Source organism: Thunnus thynnus, chromosome 24 (assembly GCF_963924715.1).
Source record: "Thunnus thynnus chromosome 24, fThuThy2.1, whole genome shotgun sequence".
Taxonomy (NCBI): Eukaryota; Metazoa; Chordata; class Actinopteri; order Scombriformes; family Scombridae; genus Thunnus; species Thunnus thynnus.
The window spans coordinates 14,620,106-14,639,717 of record NC_089540.1 but is presented as its reverse complement, the minus strand read 5'-3'; the positions used below and the strand labels follow the sequence as shown (position 1 = coordinate 14,639,717).

At 38.8% G+C, this 19,612-nt stretch overlaps 1 protein-coding gene across 2 annotated transcripts in view; it reads left to right on the top strand.

Annotated features, from left to right (window-relative positions):
• LOC137177431 (inactive dipeptidyl peptidase 10-like) overlaps positions 1–19,612 on the top strand; it is a 95,135-nt gene that overhangs the window by 63,858 nt on the left and 11,665 nt on the right. For both annotated transcript variants that reach the window (XM_067583760.1, XM_067583761.1), the window contains exons 5-21: positions 2,038–2,112; positions 6,929–6,981; positions 7,154–7,235; positions 9,467–9,587; positions 11,253–11,407; positions 12,471–12,568; positions 12,695–12,818; positions 14,444–14,482; positions 14,685–14,792; positions 14,908–14,999; positions 15,390–15,437; positions 15,577–15,695; positions 16,274–16,321; positions 17,139–17,237; positions 17,474–17,543; positions 19,102–19,230; positions 19,319–19,384. In XM_067583760.1, coding sequence (XP_067439861.1) covers positions 2,038–2,112; positions 6,929–6,981; positions 7,154–7,235; positions 9,467–9,587; positions 11,253–11,407; positions 12,471–12,568; positions 12,695–12,818; positions 14,444–14,482; positions 14,685–14,792; positions 14,908–14,999; positions 15,390–15,437; positions 15,577–15,695; positions 16,274–16,321; positions 17,139–17,237; positions 17,474–17,543; positions 19,102–19,230; positions 19,319–19,384 — 1,526 coding nt within the window. The remainder of the gene's footprint in view (positions 1–2,037; positions 2,113–6,928; positions 6,982–7,153; positions 7,236–9,466; positions 9,588–11,252; positions 11,408–12,470; positions 12,569–12,694; positions 12,819–14,443; positions 14,483–14,684; positions 14,793–14,907; positions 15,000–15,389; positions 15,438–15,576; positions 15,696–16,273; positions 16,322–17,138; positions 17,238–17,473; positions 17,544–19,101; positions 19,231–19,318; positions 19,385–19,612) is intronic.

Here is a 19,612-nt window from a genome sequence, read left to right as displayed (position 1 = left end):
TCAAAAACACCCATAAGACAGATAAACATTTACCATCATGCAGTTATTGCCTCGAAATTCTTCCAGGAATGTGAAATTATGTTAGTATGTATGATGTGATTATCCCTTTAATGCTGTTTCAGAGTAATCCTCTTAGAAATGCTTTTTTTTTTTTTTTTTTTTTAAATCAAAAGCAAGCCAAATTTAGCTGTTTTCTAATTGCGTCATTATAATCCTGTTGTAACCTGCTATTCAACTGTAAATTTACATCTTCTCTGTTTCCTGTAAAGCACCCTTTTTTTGACAAACATGTTTCTTTGAAGGGTTTTTACAATGTTTGTATTTTTTTTTCCTGCTTTCCTCTTGTTATTTAACAGGAATTTTGCAGAATCATTCCATGCTGTTCTGTTCTTATATATCTTGTAATTTAAATGGTTGCACAAGGGAATTTGATGAGAATTTGAGTCCACTTGTCAAACTATGCATGCAAATTTAAAAAGCAGAGTCGTCCTCGTAGTTAGTCGCAAGTTCGACGCCCCGAAATTGCAGCTGCAGCATCCATCTGTCTGGATAAAGACATCTACTAAATGCTGCTCGAAAATCCACTTCAGTGCTCTGATTGATTAGTTTTCCCTCATGCGCATTCATGTGCTCAGAAAGAGACTGGAGGAGCTCACTTTTAAAAACAAAAGCAGATTAAAGTGCCAGGTATTAAGCAAATTAGTTTGAAAATGGATCGTAAGGGATGAATTGAGTCTTTTGTTTTTGTAAGTGAGCTCCGCTACTAGAAAAAAGCTGAATATGTGAATACAGGAAAACAATAAAAGACAGTTTCAGGCACCAAAAGAGATATTAGAATATCAAGAACCAAATCGATTTTAGGCCTGACAAATCATTCAGTGAATCTGGACATTTTTGAAATGTCGTCTATGAAACACCTGTCCACCACGTCCTCCCGGAAATGTCAAAACTTGTTGTCGCTCCCTCAAGGTTTTATGGCCTTTAGTTGCCAGATTAGTTTTTGCCTGCTGCTTGTTTTTGGTGTTGTCATGAGATGAAGGCTAGAAATATGAACAATGTTAGCTGATACAAAAGGAACAATCAACCTTTCAGATATGAAATCACTTAAAGCTTCCCTTTTTTTTGCTAGTTTTTCTTCTTTTTTTGTTTAGTTTCTTTTCATGTTTAGCTTCATGTAAAACTTTTCTGCTGCTAACTAATCTTGCTAATCTTAGCCATGCTAGCAGCATCTAGCAGCTCCGGGGATATCTCAAAAACTTTTGGAAGGAGTGCCATGAAATTATTACAGACATTCCACTTGATATGACTAACTCAGACTGTTGACGCCTCATATAAGCTTCACATCAACTTTTAAATGACTGTGTGGACACACTGTGGATTTTGGCCTCCATCACTTACATCAAAAGCACATTTGAAGGATCTTTTAATAGCCCGTATGAACAGGAGGAACGATTATAACAAGGAAAACCTCTTTCACTGCTCATATGGACACCTGACTGTTGTTTTAAGACACATTTGAAATGATTGTGAAGCCGTCCTTTAACTTTTCATCAGGTCAAAATTTCAATGTGTTTTGTATTTTGGTTCATGATCAAGTGCCTGCAAAGCTAATAACATTAGCCACAGCTGTACTTTGTGCTGAGCACTAATTAGCAAATAATCGATTGCTAACATGCTAAACTAAGATTTACATGCATATTTCTAAGTAGCTTTTTAATATGTTTGCATATTTGTTTATTTCTGTGCTTTATCTACTTTCCATTTTCTTTATTCATTTTCTTATTTATTGAGTTATATTTCAGTTACTCAGAAATAAGTGCAGCTGTCCACTTACTTTATATCAGTTTTTTTTAGTTTTCTTGCATGTGTAACTGTGTCTACAGCATCAGTCAAAAGTTTGGACAGTCTGCCTCATTGCTGTGCTCAAACTTTTGACGAGTACTGTGTATCTACTTCAGGTGTCACTGTGGAATAGAGAAAAGTCTAAAGATGTTATTTGCATGGTTTAATTAAATTTTTTTCTTCTTTGCTTATTAGGTGGCTTTCAAGGTTGCGAAGTACTCGCTCTCTGCAGATCTGAAGTACGCCCTCTTCGCCTACGATGTCAAGCAGGTGAGTTTTAAATTAAAATGCGTCGTTAGCACAAAGCAATAAATCAAAAAAAAAATCACCTGAACGGCATCACATAGAGAAAACAAAAGCTGTTTTTTTTTTTATTTGCGTCCCCCTCACGACCACACAAGCTGTGATTAGAGTTGTGGATCATCCTCAACATTAGCAGCCACTCTTTTCGCTTTTGTTTATTTCCTGGCAGGCTGTCATTTACATTGTACTCCTGTGCAATACCCGAGAGTGCTGTCACTCACTCATCTGCATGCACAAACACACCCACACACACACAAGCTCTGGCCCTGCATCTTCAGGTTTGTGATTTGTGCTTGTTTTTATTTATCTTTATGCTCTTTTGTTCTCTGAAGAGCACTTTTGTGTTTGTTAAAAGCAACAACATTGGAATTGACTTGAATTGAAACGATTAACTCCGATGCTGTTGGATAATTTGGATAATTTGGAGTCGTAGGCTGGACCGACGCCTGCTTATTGGAACATGCACCAACTGTTTGTGAAGCACGGCTACTTGGACTACACTGGGCTGCATACAAACACACACACACACACCCACACACACGCAGTTTCTGTCTGAAAAGAAATTGCACCACCTGCACTGAACAGGTGTGGTTTAATTTATTGTGTTTTGTTTGTCTTTGTGTGCTTTTTGTGCATCGTCACTTTATCGTCACACACACACACACACACACACACACACACACACACAGAGGGATTCCTGTGTGTGAATCATCCACCATGAGGCTTTCTTCTCTCTTCTCTCCTCACAGTCAAGGTTTTTTCCATCGATTTTTAGATTTGTTTGAAAAAAAAAAAGAAAAGGATCAGGTTTAGAAAAGCAGCTGGAGGACGGGCGTCTGTGTGTTCGACAGTGTATTTCATGATTGTCAGGTCAAAACCGTATCATGGTTTAAGGGCCTCTCAATGGATTCAAAGCTCCCGTACACCCTCTGTATGTGGAGAAACGCTGATTATTTTCAACATTATTTCACTCCACTTCTTCTCTTCTTCTCTGCATAATGAGGCTTAATTGATTGCACTCCAGTTTTATTTGTTACCAGGGCAACATGAAAGCCCCTCGAGGGTTACAAGTAACCACCGCTGACTGAGATTTTTAGACGCTCCTCAATTGAATTTCTCTGTTCGTGCACCACCATGCATGAAGGGAAATCAGCTGTGCAGGACGCATATAGTACAGTTCACCTGGCAGTGAGGAAAACAAGTTGAAGGAGGAGATCGAGTCTTTGGGAGTTTGGGCCAAAAAACTTTATTTTAAATTCTAGTGGAGATCTCAAGGTTTTTATACCAAATATGTCAGGCTGAATTTTTGGGGAAGTATAAAATAATGAACAACACATGGGATGGTGCAGCCACGGAGTACTGGATTTAAATATTAAACTCAGTTAACATCATAGCTTTCATGGAGAGCTATAACAAGATGATACATAATATATATGATACTGCAAGACAGTCTGTCTGCAAAATATATTGTTTTTTAAACAGCTTTAAGCCAGAATGGACAACATGAAATATTAACAGAGGGAGTGTTTGGTGATTGTATAGTTGATCGCCAGTGTAAATATCATCAATTATTAATGAGAAGAATTGTCAATACAAGAGGTTTACAATGAAAACTAATCAGAGACAGAGACAATAATACAGCAAGTATATCAAACATAATAAATATACAATAAACCAACAAATCCTCCAAATTAAATGACAAAATACGTTGATGGTTCATGAACTCTGGAACGACACGTAGAAGCGTTTCCTCCCTTTAGCGAGAAAACATCATTTATCAACTCCAAAACTGTCACTGTTGAGAAATAAATATGTTTTATGATGTGACAACACTGTGGTTGAGGTCTGATTAGATTTAGGCACAAAAGACACACATGGTGAAGTTCAGGGAAAGATCATAGGAAACAAACGGCGATCTCCTGTGTTGAGGTCCGATGTGACTGATCCTGTCGTTCTTCTTCGTCAAAATGGTGAAAAATGTTGATCAGTGTTTCCCACAGCCAAAGGTCACAGTTGCAGATTAATTTTCTGTCAGCTGACTAATCGTTGCAGCTCCACTGTCAACCAGACTGTCTTCCAGTCTTCAACAGCAACATTTTAGTGTATCTATTGGTACTCGATACCTTTTGAGATAGCGACCAAAATAAGCCGGTACCAAGTAGTTCTCCAGCCAAACGATACCTGCCTTCGATCCTTTTTGTTCCCAGGGGTCCGTTTCACAAAGCAGGTTCAACAAACTCTGAGTCTAATCCTGAACTCTGAGTTGATCTACTCTGAGATAAGAAACTCTGAGTTTCCGGTTCCAGAACAGCTGATTTGAGTCAGTTTATTCAACTCGGAGTAGTTTCACCTGGAGTTAAGCGCGTGCACCACAACTATAAAAAGCCAGCATCAATGGAGCCCTGATTCAACGAGTCACCATGGCAACGGGGAAGAGGAGGGCGGCGTTTTTCACCCCACTAGAATTAGAAATCTTAATGCGATAATACGGTGAGTTTGAACATGTTTTCAAAAAGAAGTGCAACACCGCTGCAGCTGCATACGAGAGGGAGACGGCGTGGGAGAACATCGCTGCTCGGGTCAATGCGTAAATTTAAATGTAGTCCTTTGCAACCACAATAATATTACAGAGGAAAACTGCTTGATTGGTCGCCTATTAATTTATTTCATTTAGGTCCAAGCGCACTTGGCAGCAGTTTAGGATGAAATATAAAAACATTGTTCAAACAGGTGAGACCTCGGCATAATCTCATGGGGGAACCTCATTTTGATCATGTTTTACATTGTAAAGTAAATATTAAGTGGCTGTTTGACTGAGCAGCTGTTTTATCCCCAACATAATGCTGGTTTCACACACATAAATGTCTTCTCATCTACATCATGTTCTGTTAAATAATTAATCCTATTTAAACTAACATAGACTTCTACTCAGCCAACAGAAAGAAGGCAGATGTCCGTAAAACGGGTGGTGGTCCAGCACCGCCACCTCTAACGGAGGCAGAGGAGCTGGCCCTAAACCAGAATTTAGGAAGGCCAGTGGCTGGCCCCGACACTGTACAAAAAACTTCCGTTTGCAAAGAAACGCAGCGCAACACACAATATCTGCTGGGATGTGAGAGCATGATTACGATTGGTAATGTTGCAAATGTAAGGACGGATTAGGTTGTGTATGTAGATGATGGACTGTGACGTGAAACGGTACCGCTCAAAAAGATAATTGTCTGGAAATGCTAGAACATCTATGCGTGACAACCTCAACGAATATTTAATTCTCTGCGCAGTAATGCTGCACCTTCATCCACGAAATCGTTATCAAAAGGACATGCCATGTTAGTGAAAAATGTTACTGTGCCTAATGGGCTTCTAATATACTGACTGATTTTTTTTTTCTTTTTAATGATTTTTTTAAATGATAGACGGCAGAACTCGCCTGCTGACTGAATGAATGAGGAAATCAAATGGAGTGTGTGGCTCTGAAAGAGGGCGGAGACTGAGAGAAACTCGAGGTTCATTGAGAAAAACCTGGTCCCGACCAGGTTAGGTTCATAGAGTCTGTTGCTACGGTAACTGACCGAGAGCTTAAGTTACCCCTCTCTGTGAAACAGGCTAGAGTTATCCCTCTTTCTCTGGTTTGAGTTACCTCCCTTTTTGAAACGGAAAACTCAGAGTTTCCCTCATTTCAGGGTTAACAAACTCTGAGTTTTCACTAAACCTGCTTTGTGAAACGGACCCCAGATCTAGAATAAAAAGTCTATTTATGTGGTTTTGCTTGCAGCCAATCACTGCAAGCATTCTTCAATTTAACACAACATGTGATTGGCTCACGACTACAGCAGCTACGACTCATACAGACTGTGGTGATAATACTTCAGTGTACAGTTTTGTTCAGTTATTTAATAAAAATGTCAATAATTTGAGCACTTTTAATATGTATTAGTTATAAAAAATCATTTGGATGAGGAGGAGTGGCGGCATTTTACACAACTGAATCATATGAAGTAGGAAAAAAAAGGTATTGAATGAAGTACGCTGTTGGTATCACTTTAAGGTTACTGGTATTGATACTCAGTGCACTTCTGACACATTGAGCTCATCTTACTAGTAATGCGGTGCACTATTCATTCAGTGTGAAAACAGCTGTATAAAGTCTTCTGTTGCTCTGTTGGAGCTTTGTCAAGTCTGAGAAAATAACCCTGATGATGTCGTCAGGGTTATCTCGGCATCTGGAGACCATTTTATAGCCAGAGTTACAAATCGAGGCCATTTGAAGGACGTGGCAATTTGCAGGCAGGGAGGATCTCATCTAAAGGCACTATCAGGTTGCATTATGGGAAGCTTAATTTCCAGCATTTTGGGTGCTTGAGCCACACAAAGGACTAAAAATCAGGATACCTCAGCTTCTTGCTGCATCAGTTTCTAACCTTTGCTTTCGATTCTGTCCCTCGCAAGTCCTCCAACTTTATGAAAGTTTGATAATCAAGATCAAATAATTGACAGTGTGCAGTAGAAGCATGTGTTCAGACAATACTTGGAAGAGACATTTTACCATAAAAAGATCAAACAATGTGCAGCATTAAGTGAATAAATTAGTCTTCAGTCATCTTTTTTTACATAAACCATGTTTTTATTCTATTTTTGCTTTGTTTTCTTGCTGCTGTTAGTTATTAGCTGCTCCAGTGAGCTCAAGTGTTATGTTATCTTGATGTTTACTCGACTTAGAGAGGCTAATCCTGCCTCAGGGTATCGGTTATGGATCATTGTTTGCATTATGTGATCGTTGCAGATGTACAGATATTCGTACACGGCGTCCTACATCGTTTACAACATCTACACGAGGTAAGAAAGTCTTATCACTGTTTTCCATCCATGTTTTTACAAAGCAACGACTTTTCTATCATGTTTGGATGCTCTCTTATATCATTTCAGCAGCTGATGCATGTACATGGTGGCATTCAGTAAGAGATGGTGGTTGTCAATATATATATATATGTGTGTGTGTGTGTGTCAGGGAGGTGCGGGAGCTGAACCCTCCGGAGGTTCACAATGCAGTGCTTCAGCATGCAGCCTGGGGAAGACAAGGACAACAGCTGGTAAGGCTGTATATATATATATATGTGTGTGTGTGTGTTTATGTGAATCATTCTCTTTATTGCTTCTCCATCTTTCTTCTCTCCTCACTGTGTTTTTATGAATTCATGCCCCCTCATCTCTCTCGAGGGATTTGATGCAACCATGATCTGCTCTGATGTGATTCTTTCAGTTCTTTCAGTACAGGCTCTCCACACTGTGCTGTGTGTCTGCCTGTTTCTCAGTATTTGTCTGTGTGTCGGTCTGACTGAACTCTGACCATTTTAAAGTTACATTAAACATTAAAACATGAGTTAGGACTTCTGCAACAGACCTATTTGCTAAGTCAAGAAAGTACAGTTGTCTTTTGACGGGTCTTTTCCTTATAATCTTCTAGAAAAGATCTGATATGTAACAGTTGTTTTCTTTATGAAGAACTAATTTACATACAGTGTTCAACACTGTATGCAACTGTATGCAACACTGTAATACCGTAAATTGGTAGTGCAATCTTTCTACCAGAGTAACCCTCAAGTCTTAGTCGATGCACAGCTGGTCAGTTGAACATGCAAGACCATGACAAATGTGTTTCTTTGTAGTTGTAAATTAAAGGCAAGGCAATATAATTCAACAAATATACAGAATCAGGTTTACAAATGAATCTTTAAGGTGGTTAAGATGGATCTTTAAATGTCAGCTCTGAGTAAAATTTCACTTAAATGTGGATACTTACTATACGTATCATTGTCTCGTTATGTCTCTGTCTTTACTATCAAATACCAGCATCTGTGCATAGTTCTTTTCAGGAATCATCCCAGAAAATTAGTAAAATAAAACCTTATCAAACTTTTACCAGCTCACCATCTTTCTGCTTTAAACATGATGTTCTGTTTGAGGTCCTGGAGAGTCTGAGCCTCAGTTAACAGCTCTAAAACCTACTTTATACGTCTGTTATTGGTGTTTTATAACAGTTTAGTCTAACAGGGAGTTTAACAACTGACCCAAACATACAGTGACATCACTCTGTAAGATGACATACTGTGCATTTCTTTGTCTGTTGACGACTTTCTAGCAAACACAATGAACATACTTTTGTTCATTAAACATATAGAACATTAAATATCTTCCCTTATCTACTTTTTTGGGGGGTCATTTCTATATTTAATCACCTTCAACAAATGTGCCTGTTCAGTTTGTGACAAAGAGAAGATATTAAGTTTTAATAAGGTTGATTATGCAATTATTAACATTATTTTTGACGCCTCTGCTTTCTTTATAAAACTGACTTTGGAAGTTTGTTCTCTTTCTGGTTAGTCATCCAGCTACTTATTAATGAGAGATTCCAGTAGCAATACTCAGCCAAAAATATAAAATAAGCTCCTTAGAGATATCCGCACTACCGGACCCGATATTATTGACATGCTGTTACTGGCACACTGTAACACAACATCTTCCTATAAGGCTGCTGGCAGCTGAAGGTTATATTTTATGAGCCAAAGTCCGGATTGCAAAGTTCTTTTTCTACAATTCTGCAAAATCTAAAAGAAAAAAAATTAAACAAATCACTCTTTTGTGATTGTCTCCAACTTTATTATATAACATCAATCTAATCTAACAAACTAAAAGACTAATAGGGAAGCTGAAGTGTTGGATGTTTTTCTTTGCAGTCACTTGCATGTCTGTGTTGTGTCTTTCCGGTGCATACAGTAACAGTAAGACAAAGCTGAGCTGTACTCGCTGCAGGTAAAGTTCCTGCAGCCTGAACGTGGCATAAACTCAACACGGCTTCTGTGTGACTAATGACTTTTGAGAACAGGGGAAAATAAATAAATCTAAAAAAAAAAAAACAAGAAAACAAGTGAAATGCTCACCAGGTGAAAAATGAATGTACATGGTTTCAGGATATTGGTGAACATGCAGGATGTGTTTGGTTGATCCTGTTTGTATTTGCAAATGCAAATATTAAAACACTGATGGAGGGAAAAGAGCAAACACACACACACACACACACATTTACTGCATAGGGAGATAAACCAGGGGCTTATGAAAAAAGCAAAATCTCATCAGAGAGGAAATCAAAAAGAAAAACAAATCAAAAACACATGCAAAAGCAGCACTGAGTTTGACAGCAGAAAGTAAGTAAAACATGAGGGGAAAAAACAGCAGGAATCCACGCAACTAACGAAAGAAATAGAATATGGGATCATGCATGAGCGTGCAGTCAGTACCTTCAACATCCCTTCTTTCTTGTCAGATCTACATTTTTGAGAATAACATCTACTACCAGTCAGATGTGAGGAGTAACTCCCTGAGAATCACCTCCTCTGGGATGGAGGGCGTCATCTTCAATGGTCTCGCTGACTGGTTGTACGAAGGTGAGTGTGGTCACGACGTGTTTGCACCATGACTGTGACTAATGTTGTACTCAGCGTCATTTCTGGGGATTTGGGGTTTTTAAAGGGCACATAACATGTTTTTTGTGATTTTCAGTCATTTATATACTGTTATGATGTTGGATGTTTAAGTTAAACAAGTTCCAAAATTAGATGAACGTATATAAAAACGATGAAGGATGAAGCTAAATCCTAGACACTGCACCTTTAATATCTTTCAATTTGTTTTTAAAAATGGACTGAATTTATCTGGCAGACATACTTTAACAGTTAAATTAATATGTAAATTTGTATTGGTTTTTTTTTACAGTGGCTTGTCAATCATCATAATATCATAAATACTGTATATAGCCGTTTGGGCTCATGATCCTATCCCCACAGTAGTATTATCCGGTGGCCTGTTTCACTAAATCTGCAATTTACAAGCTGCAATTTGCAACATGAGATTATTTCCTCTCACTTATTTTAACATATTTTACTAATCAAAATAAATGGCGTACTTTGGACTCATTCATGAGCACACGAGAGCGCGACATGACTCGCAAATGTGTCTGTAGTTTTCAAGCCACAATAATTTGTGTTTATGAGTGTGTAAATGATGCAGTTATTGTTTTTTTTTTAATTAAAATGCTAATTTAATGAAGTGCTTATGTAAGTAATAGTTTTCGTGATGCATCTGTTAATCTCTTGATGATGATAATTGCTGAACAAGTCTACAAATTCCAGTTTCTGAAAGGTTTTTTTTTGTTTTTTAACATTTTTGGGCTCTTCTCAGAAGCCAGAAGGCTCAGACAGAAGTTCTGCAATATGTATCTTTAGGATTTAGACTCAGGTCTGCGCATCTTTAGTTCAGCTGTTTAAAATGTTTTAAAGATTTGTCTCCTGCATTAAAAATGCAGCCGAGCAGACGAGACAAACTAAGCAGAGTGGCGATGAAAAATCAACAACAAGCCTCAATCCATTAACTCGCTGTGTAAACAAATTCAGTAATGTGTTGATGGTCTGTGCAGTTTGCACATCACAGACACACACTGGGGCAGATGGGGAACATTATAGAATCATTTCTGTTTGTAGATGTGCTGTGAGCTCAGCTGTGTCTTTTCTCTTTATCTATCAGCATTTATTTTAGAGTGTAACCATTTGGATGATGTTTTGACAGTGAATGAAAGAGAAGAGTGTGTTTTAATTCCTATTTCACTGATGATATGAGCAACCAGCAATGAAAAATGGAGGAATCAACCACCATAATTTAAAAAAAACAAACAAAAATCAACTTTTGCTGTTATAAATAACAGAAAACAAGTTATTTTTTGTTGATTTAATCTGTTTGAAGTCTCTTTTTGACCACATTTTATTAAATTTAACCATTCTCAAGCCCATGTGTAAAGAAAACTAATAAATCAGCAACAACAAAGAATAAGAGCAGAAGCCTAGAAAATAAAAAAAAAAGGAAATAAAAATGAAATAATGTGCAGCATATTACATCATCACCAGAGAGATCACGACTCTACACGGCTTTACTTTTCTGGCCTTCATCATTAGCACCTCCGAGTGTTACACAGTCAAAACAAGACGAAAAACAGAGAGCAAGAGATAAAGTATTCATGCAGAAATCGAGGTGTGTTGTTTTTTTTTTTTTTGTATCAGAGGAGATTCTGTGCTCACACTTGGCTCACTGGTGGTCACCTGATGGAGAGAAACTGGCTTTCCTCACCATTAACGACACACTGGTACCTAACATGGCTCTGCCCCAGTTCACCGGCAGCACCTACCCACGAGGACTACAGTACCCGTATCCCATGGTAAGACTGATTTATAGAGATAATAAGGTAATAGCATCATATTCAACCCAGGCTACTGAGTTCCTAAAATATTTTAAAATATTAAGAAAGACAACAAGATTAGGTAAGAATAATCATTATTTCAGTTTATATTGGGCGTCAGAGGTGCAACATTTGTAATAACCAAAATAAACAGCTAATTGCCAAATATTCTTACAACTAATGAAGCAAAAACTGACTTCAAGGTTTCACATTATTCAGCCAATTTGCTAGTTTTGCACTTAGCTGGAAATGATTTTCAATCAAGGAGAAAATATCTCGCTTTTGCAGGGTTTTGTATGTTCAAAAGGTGCCGAAACTGAATGTGATGTTACAGCGCCGGACGACCTGTTTCTTGAAACACCGTGAAGGTCGTTTCACTCAGCAGAACGTAGAGGAGACTCTGTTTCACATGGTGCCTCGTTGATTATCAGGTTCACTAATGGATGTGCGGGTCAGGTCCTCTTTTTTTTTTTGTCTGCGGTTTCAAAGAGAAACTAAACCGTCATCCTCCCACCGCTGAAGGAGGAAAACAGAAGCTTTATCTGTTCTGCAGCATAACAAGCATCTTGTGTTTGTTGCGTTGTGCTTACTGTACCGATCTGTGCATGTCGGTGCTGCAAAATTACCTTTTAAGAACATCTTTGCAACAGTTTAGTTTTAGATTTAGTTTTTGTCATACAGGATATTGAATATTCTTTAGTGTCAGCTATTTGTCTGTACCACTTTAATTAGTAATTTCCCAATAATTTGCTTAGACATGACCTAGAAAGAACTAAGTACTAATTTGGTTCACTGTGCACTTTTTAGATTTCTGCAAGTAGACAAATATATTTCAGACGTATTAAAACACCTACATGCTATTTTAAGCTGGTGCAGTTCAAATTTTATCACTTATTCAGTGGAAAAAACCTGCTTCCAAAACACTCAGAGAAATCTGTACAGTCATATAATAACTTTATCATAAAGATGTTTTCTGATTTGAAAGGAAATTGATCAGATTCTCATCAATCCGCCTGCGTCTGTCTCTGTTTCACAACATCAGGCCGGCCAGACAAACCCTGCAGTCAAGTTGTCTGTGGTAAACCTGTTTGGAGCAACTCACACTCAGGAACTGCAGCCTCCTGAACAGCTCAGGCTCAGGTGACACACACACACACACACACACACACACACACACACACACACACACACTCATATAAATACAATACTGGCACACAAGGGCACAAAATCCCCAATCTGATTCCTCTCTCTGCTTCTCCTCTGCAGGGATTTCTATGTCCCCATGGTGAAGTGGATCAGTAATACTCACCTCGCTGTGCGGTGGCTCAATCGGGCCCAGAACGCTTCGCTGCTGACGGTGTGCGACGCCACCGTAGGAGTCTGCCATCAGGTGGGTGTTATTGATTAAAGAAATGGCGTGACGCAGCGATTTCTGGTCAGTTCCCAAAGTAGTTTCAAGTCAACCGTAGAGGTTTGATATAGAAACAAGTCTTCACATGCAGTCTCAAGTAAAATAAGCCTCATGAGTCTTATTCCACTTTCAATATAAAATGAAATAAAACTAAATATCACAGCATATTTCAGCTGCACTGCATGACTCTACATCTCTATCCCTTTCATGCATGGTGTCCACTACAGTGGACAGATATTTGGAAGCCATTTTGAACCATTTAAGTATCATTTTATATCATTTTTGACTCTCTGTGATTATGAGATATTGAATCATAAACTGAAAAATGGTGTAAGGTGGAGGAAATGCAGGAATATCTGTTAAATACTTTTATTCTCAGAGAAAAAAACAAGTAAAAAAATATATTTTTCAACTAAATAAGATGTTTGAAATACTTTTATCAAGTTTTTAATAATATTTTTCTTGTACATTTTTTTCTGTGACTGAAAATACATCCGTCCGCTCCAGTGGACGTTACTCAACAAAGGGTTCATTCTGTCTATTGGGCCTCGGTCTTGTTTTTCAAATATCCTCCCTATTGTTGTAGTTATTTAATGTTCCTATGTGTTTTCATACCATTTGCTCTTAGTAATAAAATATTATACTCCGTTGATTCTTGGTGTCCACTACAGTGGAGACGTGTCAAAATACAATTTATTGAAAAAAAAGTTATTGGCATGATTTTTCACTTTTTTAAGAGTAAAAAAAGACAATAAAAACATATTATTCTGTGATTTAATAATTCATGCATGAAAGGGCTAATGCAGAGGTTGCAGTGGGATCTGCCTTTTTCTGACATGTGCAACAACAGCTGCAGCAGGGAATTAAAGGACACAGTCCTCGTTTTCAGCAAAAAAATACATTTAAAAGTTGATGTGAAGCTTCTGTGAGGCTTCAGCAGTCTGACTCAGTCATATCAAGTAGATATCTGCCACATCTTTTTAGCATCAGATTCTCTCTTTGTGTTTTTCCCTGTTGAGCTGCGGTGAAGTATAGCAACAAAAAGAGAGACTCTGACACTAGAAAGACCAGAGCAGCAGTCAGCTGTCATGTTATTCTTCATACATCAGGTCAATAGTTAATTGCAAGTTTGCAACATCTGGTGTCAGATCTGATCAGATCTTTATCAACCCACAAGAGGAAATTCTTTTTTGCAGCAAGGCAGCATAAAACCACAAAACCAAGAAAACATAAACTCAGTGAAAGACAATAAGGATGCAGGTTAAAAACGAGGAAAACACACAAGACTAAAGATAAGAAACAAAGTGTTCAGCTGTGTGAGGACTCAAGAGGCAGTTTATAATGTGTTAGCATTGGGATAAATGAGTTAAGTTTTTGGAAACCTTTCACTTAATTCTTTAAGAGCGGATGGTCTGGATTTGAAAGGATGATCAGCTGACTGTAGATACTTCAAGTTTTACCGCTAAATGTAGAAAATCAATTCAACTTCTCAGAAATCTCCACAGCTACTCAAGATTTCTTTCTCTTCTTTTAATGTCGGAATAACTTCTTGTTATATCTTCTCTTGTTCAAAACACGTTACAATTTTCATCCCTTTCATTCAGAGACACGAGGACTCTTCGGAGGCTTGGCTCCCCAGACAGGTAAACCTGAAGAATGAAGAACTTCTGCTGACAAACAATCTATAATAAAAACATGAAGCCTTGCCATCGTTTCCATGCATCTCCAGCTACAATATATTATCCCCACGGCGCTATATGTTCCTTTTATTTTTGAGGCAGAATACAGCAGAACTCATTCATGCATAAAGTATGTCACCTCTGAAGCCTCTACTTTGCTCCACAGAGACAGGAGCCGCTGTTCTCCAAGGACAGGAGCAGGTTTTTCCTCACTCTGCCGGTGAAACAAGGAGGTCAGGGAGATTTCCAACACATCACAATGTTCACCAAGAAGGTGACTCGAGGAGGACTTTCTCCTTCTCCTTCTCATTCCTACTCTCGCATTTTCTTTTACACAATCTCATGTGGAATCTTAAAAATCTACAAGGATGTTTTTCTGTTGTTTTCAGTTACGAAGTGACCAGGATGAGGTTCGCCACTTGACGTCAGGCGACTGGGAGGTGACGAAAATCGTTGCTTATGATGAAAACAACCAGATCATGTAAGTTAAATAAAGATAAAAAACATGTAAAAGAAACGGAGACTTATTATGTGATATTTCTCTGTTGCTTGTAAGTTAAACAATGATAAATATCAATGTGTTAACTTCCATCACCATGACTACTTCTACCGCTGCAACCATCACAAAAATGACTGTTGACCAGCTCAGTCTTTTCCTGGTAAAATATCTGCTCTATTTTGTAGAAAGAGAAAAAGAAATTAACATGTTATGTTTGAAAATATCGCGTCTTTTTGTGCTGCAGGGTTCACGACTACATAAATCTGTGTTGATGGTTGTCCAGCCACAGTGTGCAGTGACTAGTAAAGGCAGATGTATAATGGATCTATGACCTTGTCCTACTTTAGCTGCTCTGCTTTCCTCCACACACAGATACTTCCTGAGCACAGAGGACTCTGCACAACAGAGACATTTACACAGGTAAAATACAAGCTGCTGTACAATGAAATGGAATCATATTATGTGTTTAAAGACTTTTTGTTCATTATTTCTCCAGCTCAGGTAATTTTCCACTATGGGTTCTTTGTGCTCAGTAAACTCACCGTGTGTTTTCCGTCAGTGTGTCCTCCCTCGGCCTGTTTCCACGACGATGCCTCACCTGCGGACTGAAGGAGGAGTGTACGTTCTTCGACGCCAACGTCAGCCCCGATGCACAGCAGGCCGTCCTGCACTGCAAAGGTGAGACAGAGAGTCTCTCTTAAAGGATGTTATGGGGGGACTGTGTCTGTGCCATGTGTACGCCGGTGGGTCATTAGCTCCGGTTCTACATGCTAATTCATCGAATATGAGAAAACGACAGCTTTCAGCAGCTTCAGAAGCTCCCTGTTGAGAAATGTTTGTCAGATATTTGCTCACTTTGGTTAAATACGATTGTAACAGCAGAGTTTAATATCTGAAGAGTCAGAGATTTGTGGTTTTGAGCTAAATATCTCATCAACTATTGGACTGATTGTCATAAAATTTGGTTCACACGTTCATGTTCCCCTGAGGATTTCTTCTGTTTACATCAGTGAAACATTATGAAAACCTTCTGCCACTTCTGTTTAATAATGTCTTCCTCCTTTGGAAAATGGCAAAATGATCATGCTTTCGGATGGATGTCTATGTTAATCATGATCAAACTTCCATAACTTGAGGCTAATGTGTAAAACTGACTCTCTGCAAGTCAAAAGGGCTTCAGACGACGATGAAAATCTGTCAGCAGCTTGTGTTTCCTTCATAAAAATGTCAAAGTATTTAATGCTCCTCCACTGTAGGTCCTGGTGTTCCAGCTGTTCTCCTCCTGAGTTTTGATGATGTGGACTGTAAGTATTCTTTTTTTCTATTAAGCATGAAACCATTTTCTGTTTATGTTGTATTTGTGTGGGCAGGCAGATTTTTACGCTTTTTCTCATATCTGCTCTGAAATGGAAAAATAGTGTGTTTGCAATCAAGCTTCACCGTCTCACTCGTATAAAAAACATCAGCAGCTGTTGGATTTGATGCGAGGTCAAGCTGTGCCAGTAATTTATACATTTCAAGATGTTTAATTTTGTTTCTTATTACACTTTAAATGTTTGCTATTCACTGCATTTTTTAATAGAAAACCTAATGGTCAGTGTTGGTCTGCGATAAAAGAAGGAAATTTATCAGAAAATGTACAAAAAATTGTAAAAAGATGTGAAAGTGCAGCTACAGGGTGATAGAGCAGGAATGTAAGATATTGAAAAGTATGTTATTTTTTAATGGTACATGTGTAGGAAGCGTGTGTACTGTGTGGATTAGCCCTTATAAAATAAAAATGAAGTCATACCGTTGCTTTTCAGTGGCTTCTGGATGAAGCGCTGAATATTTTATCGCATCAGTACGTGAACTGTCGCGTGTTGTCTTTATTTCTGCACGACCTCACGTTTCACCTTTGCCGCTTGGCCGAGAGGAAACGGGATTATATAAGAAGGATTATCAACTTTCGCAACATACTGATTCACATCGGATATACACGCTGAAGCACACAGGGGCAGAAAGAATACCGGGGGGGGGTGATTTAAAGGTTAAATTACACTTCACGGTGCAACTCAAAGACTGAGTGCAAGGAAGTATTCACTTTTATTCTGTTCTGATGAATCATTTCCTGTTTCTCAGCGTATTTCATCCTGGAGAACAACTTCCCTCTACGGTCAGCGATGGAGACTAAAAGGACGGTTCAGACGGACATCCGGATGATCACTAATGACAACTTTGGTACAAACGATCTGCACTTAACAGCTGTTTGTGTGTGTGTGTGTATTGATTCTTTACACATGACACAGAACATAAGATAATTGAGCTGTTTAGACATAGAAGGTGGATAATATTGGAGTGTGTGTGTTTGTTTCTGTCCTCAGTGCTCTTGGCTGTCTCCCCCCCCCCCCCTCTCTTCCTCTCTCTCTCTCTCGGTCACCTTTCCCTTCAGCTAATGTTTCTCACTTTACTCACAGAGCTGCCTCTGAAGCTCATCTATCCCCCCGACTTCTCTGAGTCCTACCTCTACGGCCTTCTCCTCATTGTGTAAGCCTGTTCAACTTTATTACATTTACATTTTTTTTCCCCCCATCTGCATTCACCGCAACGCCTTGAACTTCAAAGTCCAAATTCAGTCAGGACAGCTGAAAATGAGACATTTCACTCCTCAACGCCTGCAGGCTGTGAAACTTATTCTAAAAAAAACAAATGTTCCAGAAAAGTACAAGTAAAAGAAAAATCACATCTTAGCTACAACTTTAATTTCCCATGATGAACACACAATGCAGGCCTGTTCTTCTTTGTCTTTGAGTACAATCTTCTCTGCTTTAATAAACCTTTGCATTATTGTAAGATTAGCATATTAGCATCATATCATTTTAAATATACACAGTACATTTTGCAGTATAGTACATAATGGCAATATGCATGGATGTAATTTGCTAGACAAAACTAACTAAATAGTCAAGAAGCCTAATGACAAGATAAGATGCATAAGTTAGACTTATTTAATGACACTGAGATTAAATTGGCTTCTTCTTCTACTTCATTTGCTTCTTTCAAGAGTCATTGTTGGCTGTTGTGGTTGAATTAGGCCAAGGTTGTTTGCTTACTCTGCATCATGAGTTATTTTTAACTGCACAGATCAGAGCGGTTTATTCTCTGAGTAATCAAAAATACCCTTTGGTCTGGGACTGTTCTTCATAGTTTTCGCTGGCTCTCTTTGTTCCAAACCAGATAAATCAGCATACAAGGATATTTGATACAATGGTGAACTTCCAACTTTGTGGCAACAGTTTCCGTTTGGTCCCTTCCTGTTTCGGGGAAAGTACACAAAGCCAGCCCCGTGAAGAAATTGTTTTCTCAGTTTGGTTTGGAAGAACTTGAATCCCGACCTCAACCCCATCCAAAACTCTTGAGATAAACTGGAACACCGACGTCAAACCGGACCTTATCGCCCAACAACATCAGTACTGAACCTCACTAATGCACATGTGGCTGGATGGGAGCAAAATCTCTGCAGCCTGGTGGTTCCAACATCTGGTGGAAAGTCTGAAACCAGCAGAGAGGAAGCTGTTACATCAGCAGATTATTACTCATGATTTTGGAGTGAGATGTTCGAAAAATCACACATGAAGGTGATAAAATAAGATTAGGTGTTACAAGCAGAACAAGAATAAACAAACCAGAAGAATAGAACAAGCAGGAATAAAGATATGAAAATGGGGAAAACTACAAACAGAAGAGTAGAGAACAAACTGTACAACAAATTTAAATTAGAAGTTATATACTGTATGTGAGGGTGTCCACATACATTTGGCCAAATAGTGGATTTCTAACAGTGTAATTCTGGTCTAAATGAAAACTTAATATCTCTGAGTAGATGTTATACAGCACAGGAGAAGCCCCAGCCTGAAACCTATCAGGGCTGTGCGGTTATCAGGAAATAACGCACACCTGCCTGTTAAACAGAGATTAGTGTTCCTGTAACACAATAAGAACACAGACTCTGAAAATCTGCCTTAAAGCTGCACCCACAGTTTCCCAAAAGCTTTAACTGCGAACATCACATCAGCTCCGTATCTGTCTATCTTTGTCCCGGCAGCAACAGCTCTCCAGGCGGTCAGGCGGTGACGGAGGAGTTCCGGTTGGACTGGGACTGGGTGCTGGTGGGACTGGAGCAGGTCATTGTGGCGCGGCTGGACGGCAGGGGGTCGGGGTTCAGAGGGGAGAGGTAGGCGTGCATATTAAGGCGTACGTTGATACTAGGAACTAATAATTCCTGACTTAATGACCTTTCATCCTTGTCCATCGCTTCACAGGGTTTTGCAGCAGGTCCATCAGCGGCTCGGCACAGTGGACACAGAGGACCAGATAGCAGCTCTGGAGTATGTAACACATCTGTGTGTCGCTGTGTCTGGACTACAGCGTCTCTGTCTGGGTCATATTTCTATCCATTTGACGACCCGTGAAGTTAATTAGAATCGCAGAGGTGCTTCATGAATTGTTTTTTGTGGAAAAAGCACAAACAGACAGCGAAGGAAGTGTTATATTTGTAAAATCACAGAAATGAGCGATTACAGATCCATCAGTTTATTGTTTTCTGAAACTGAATC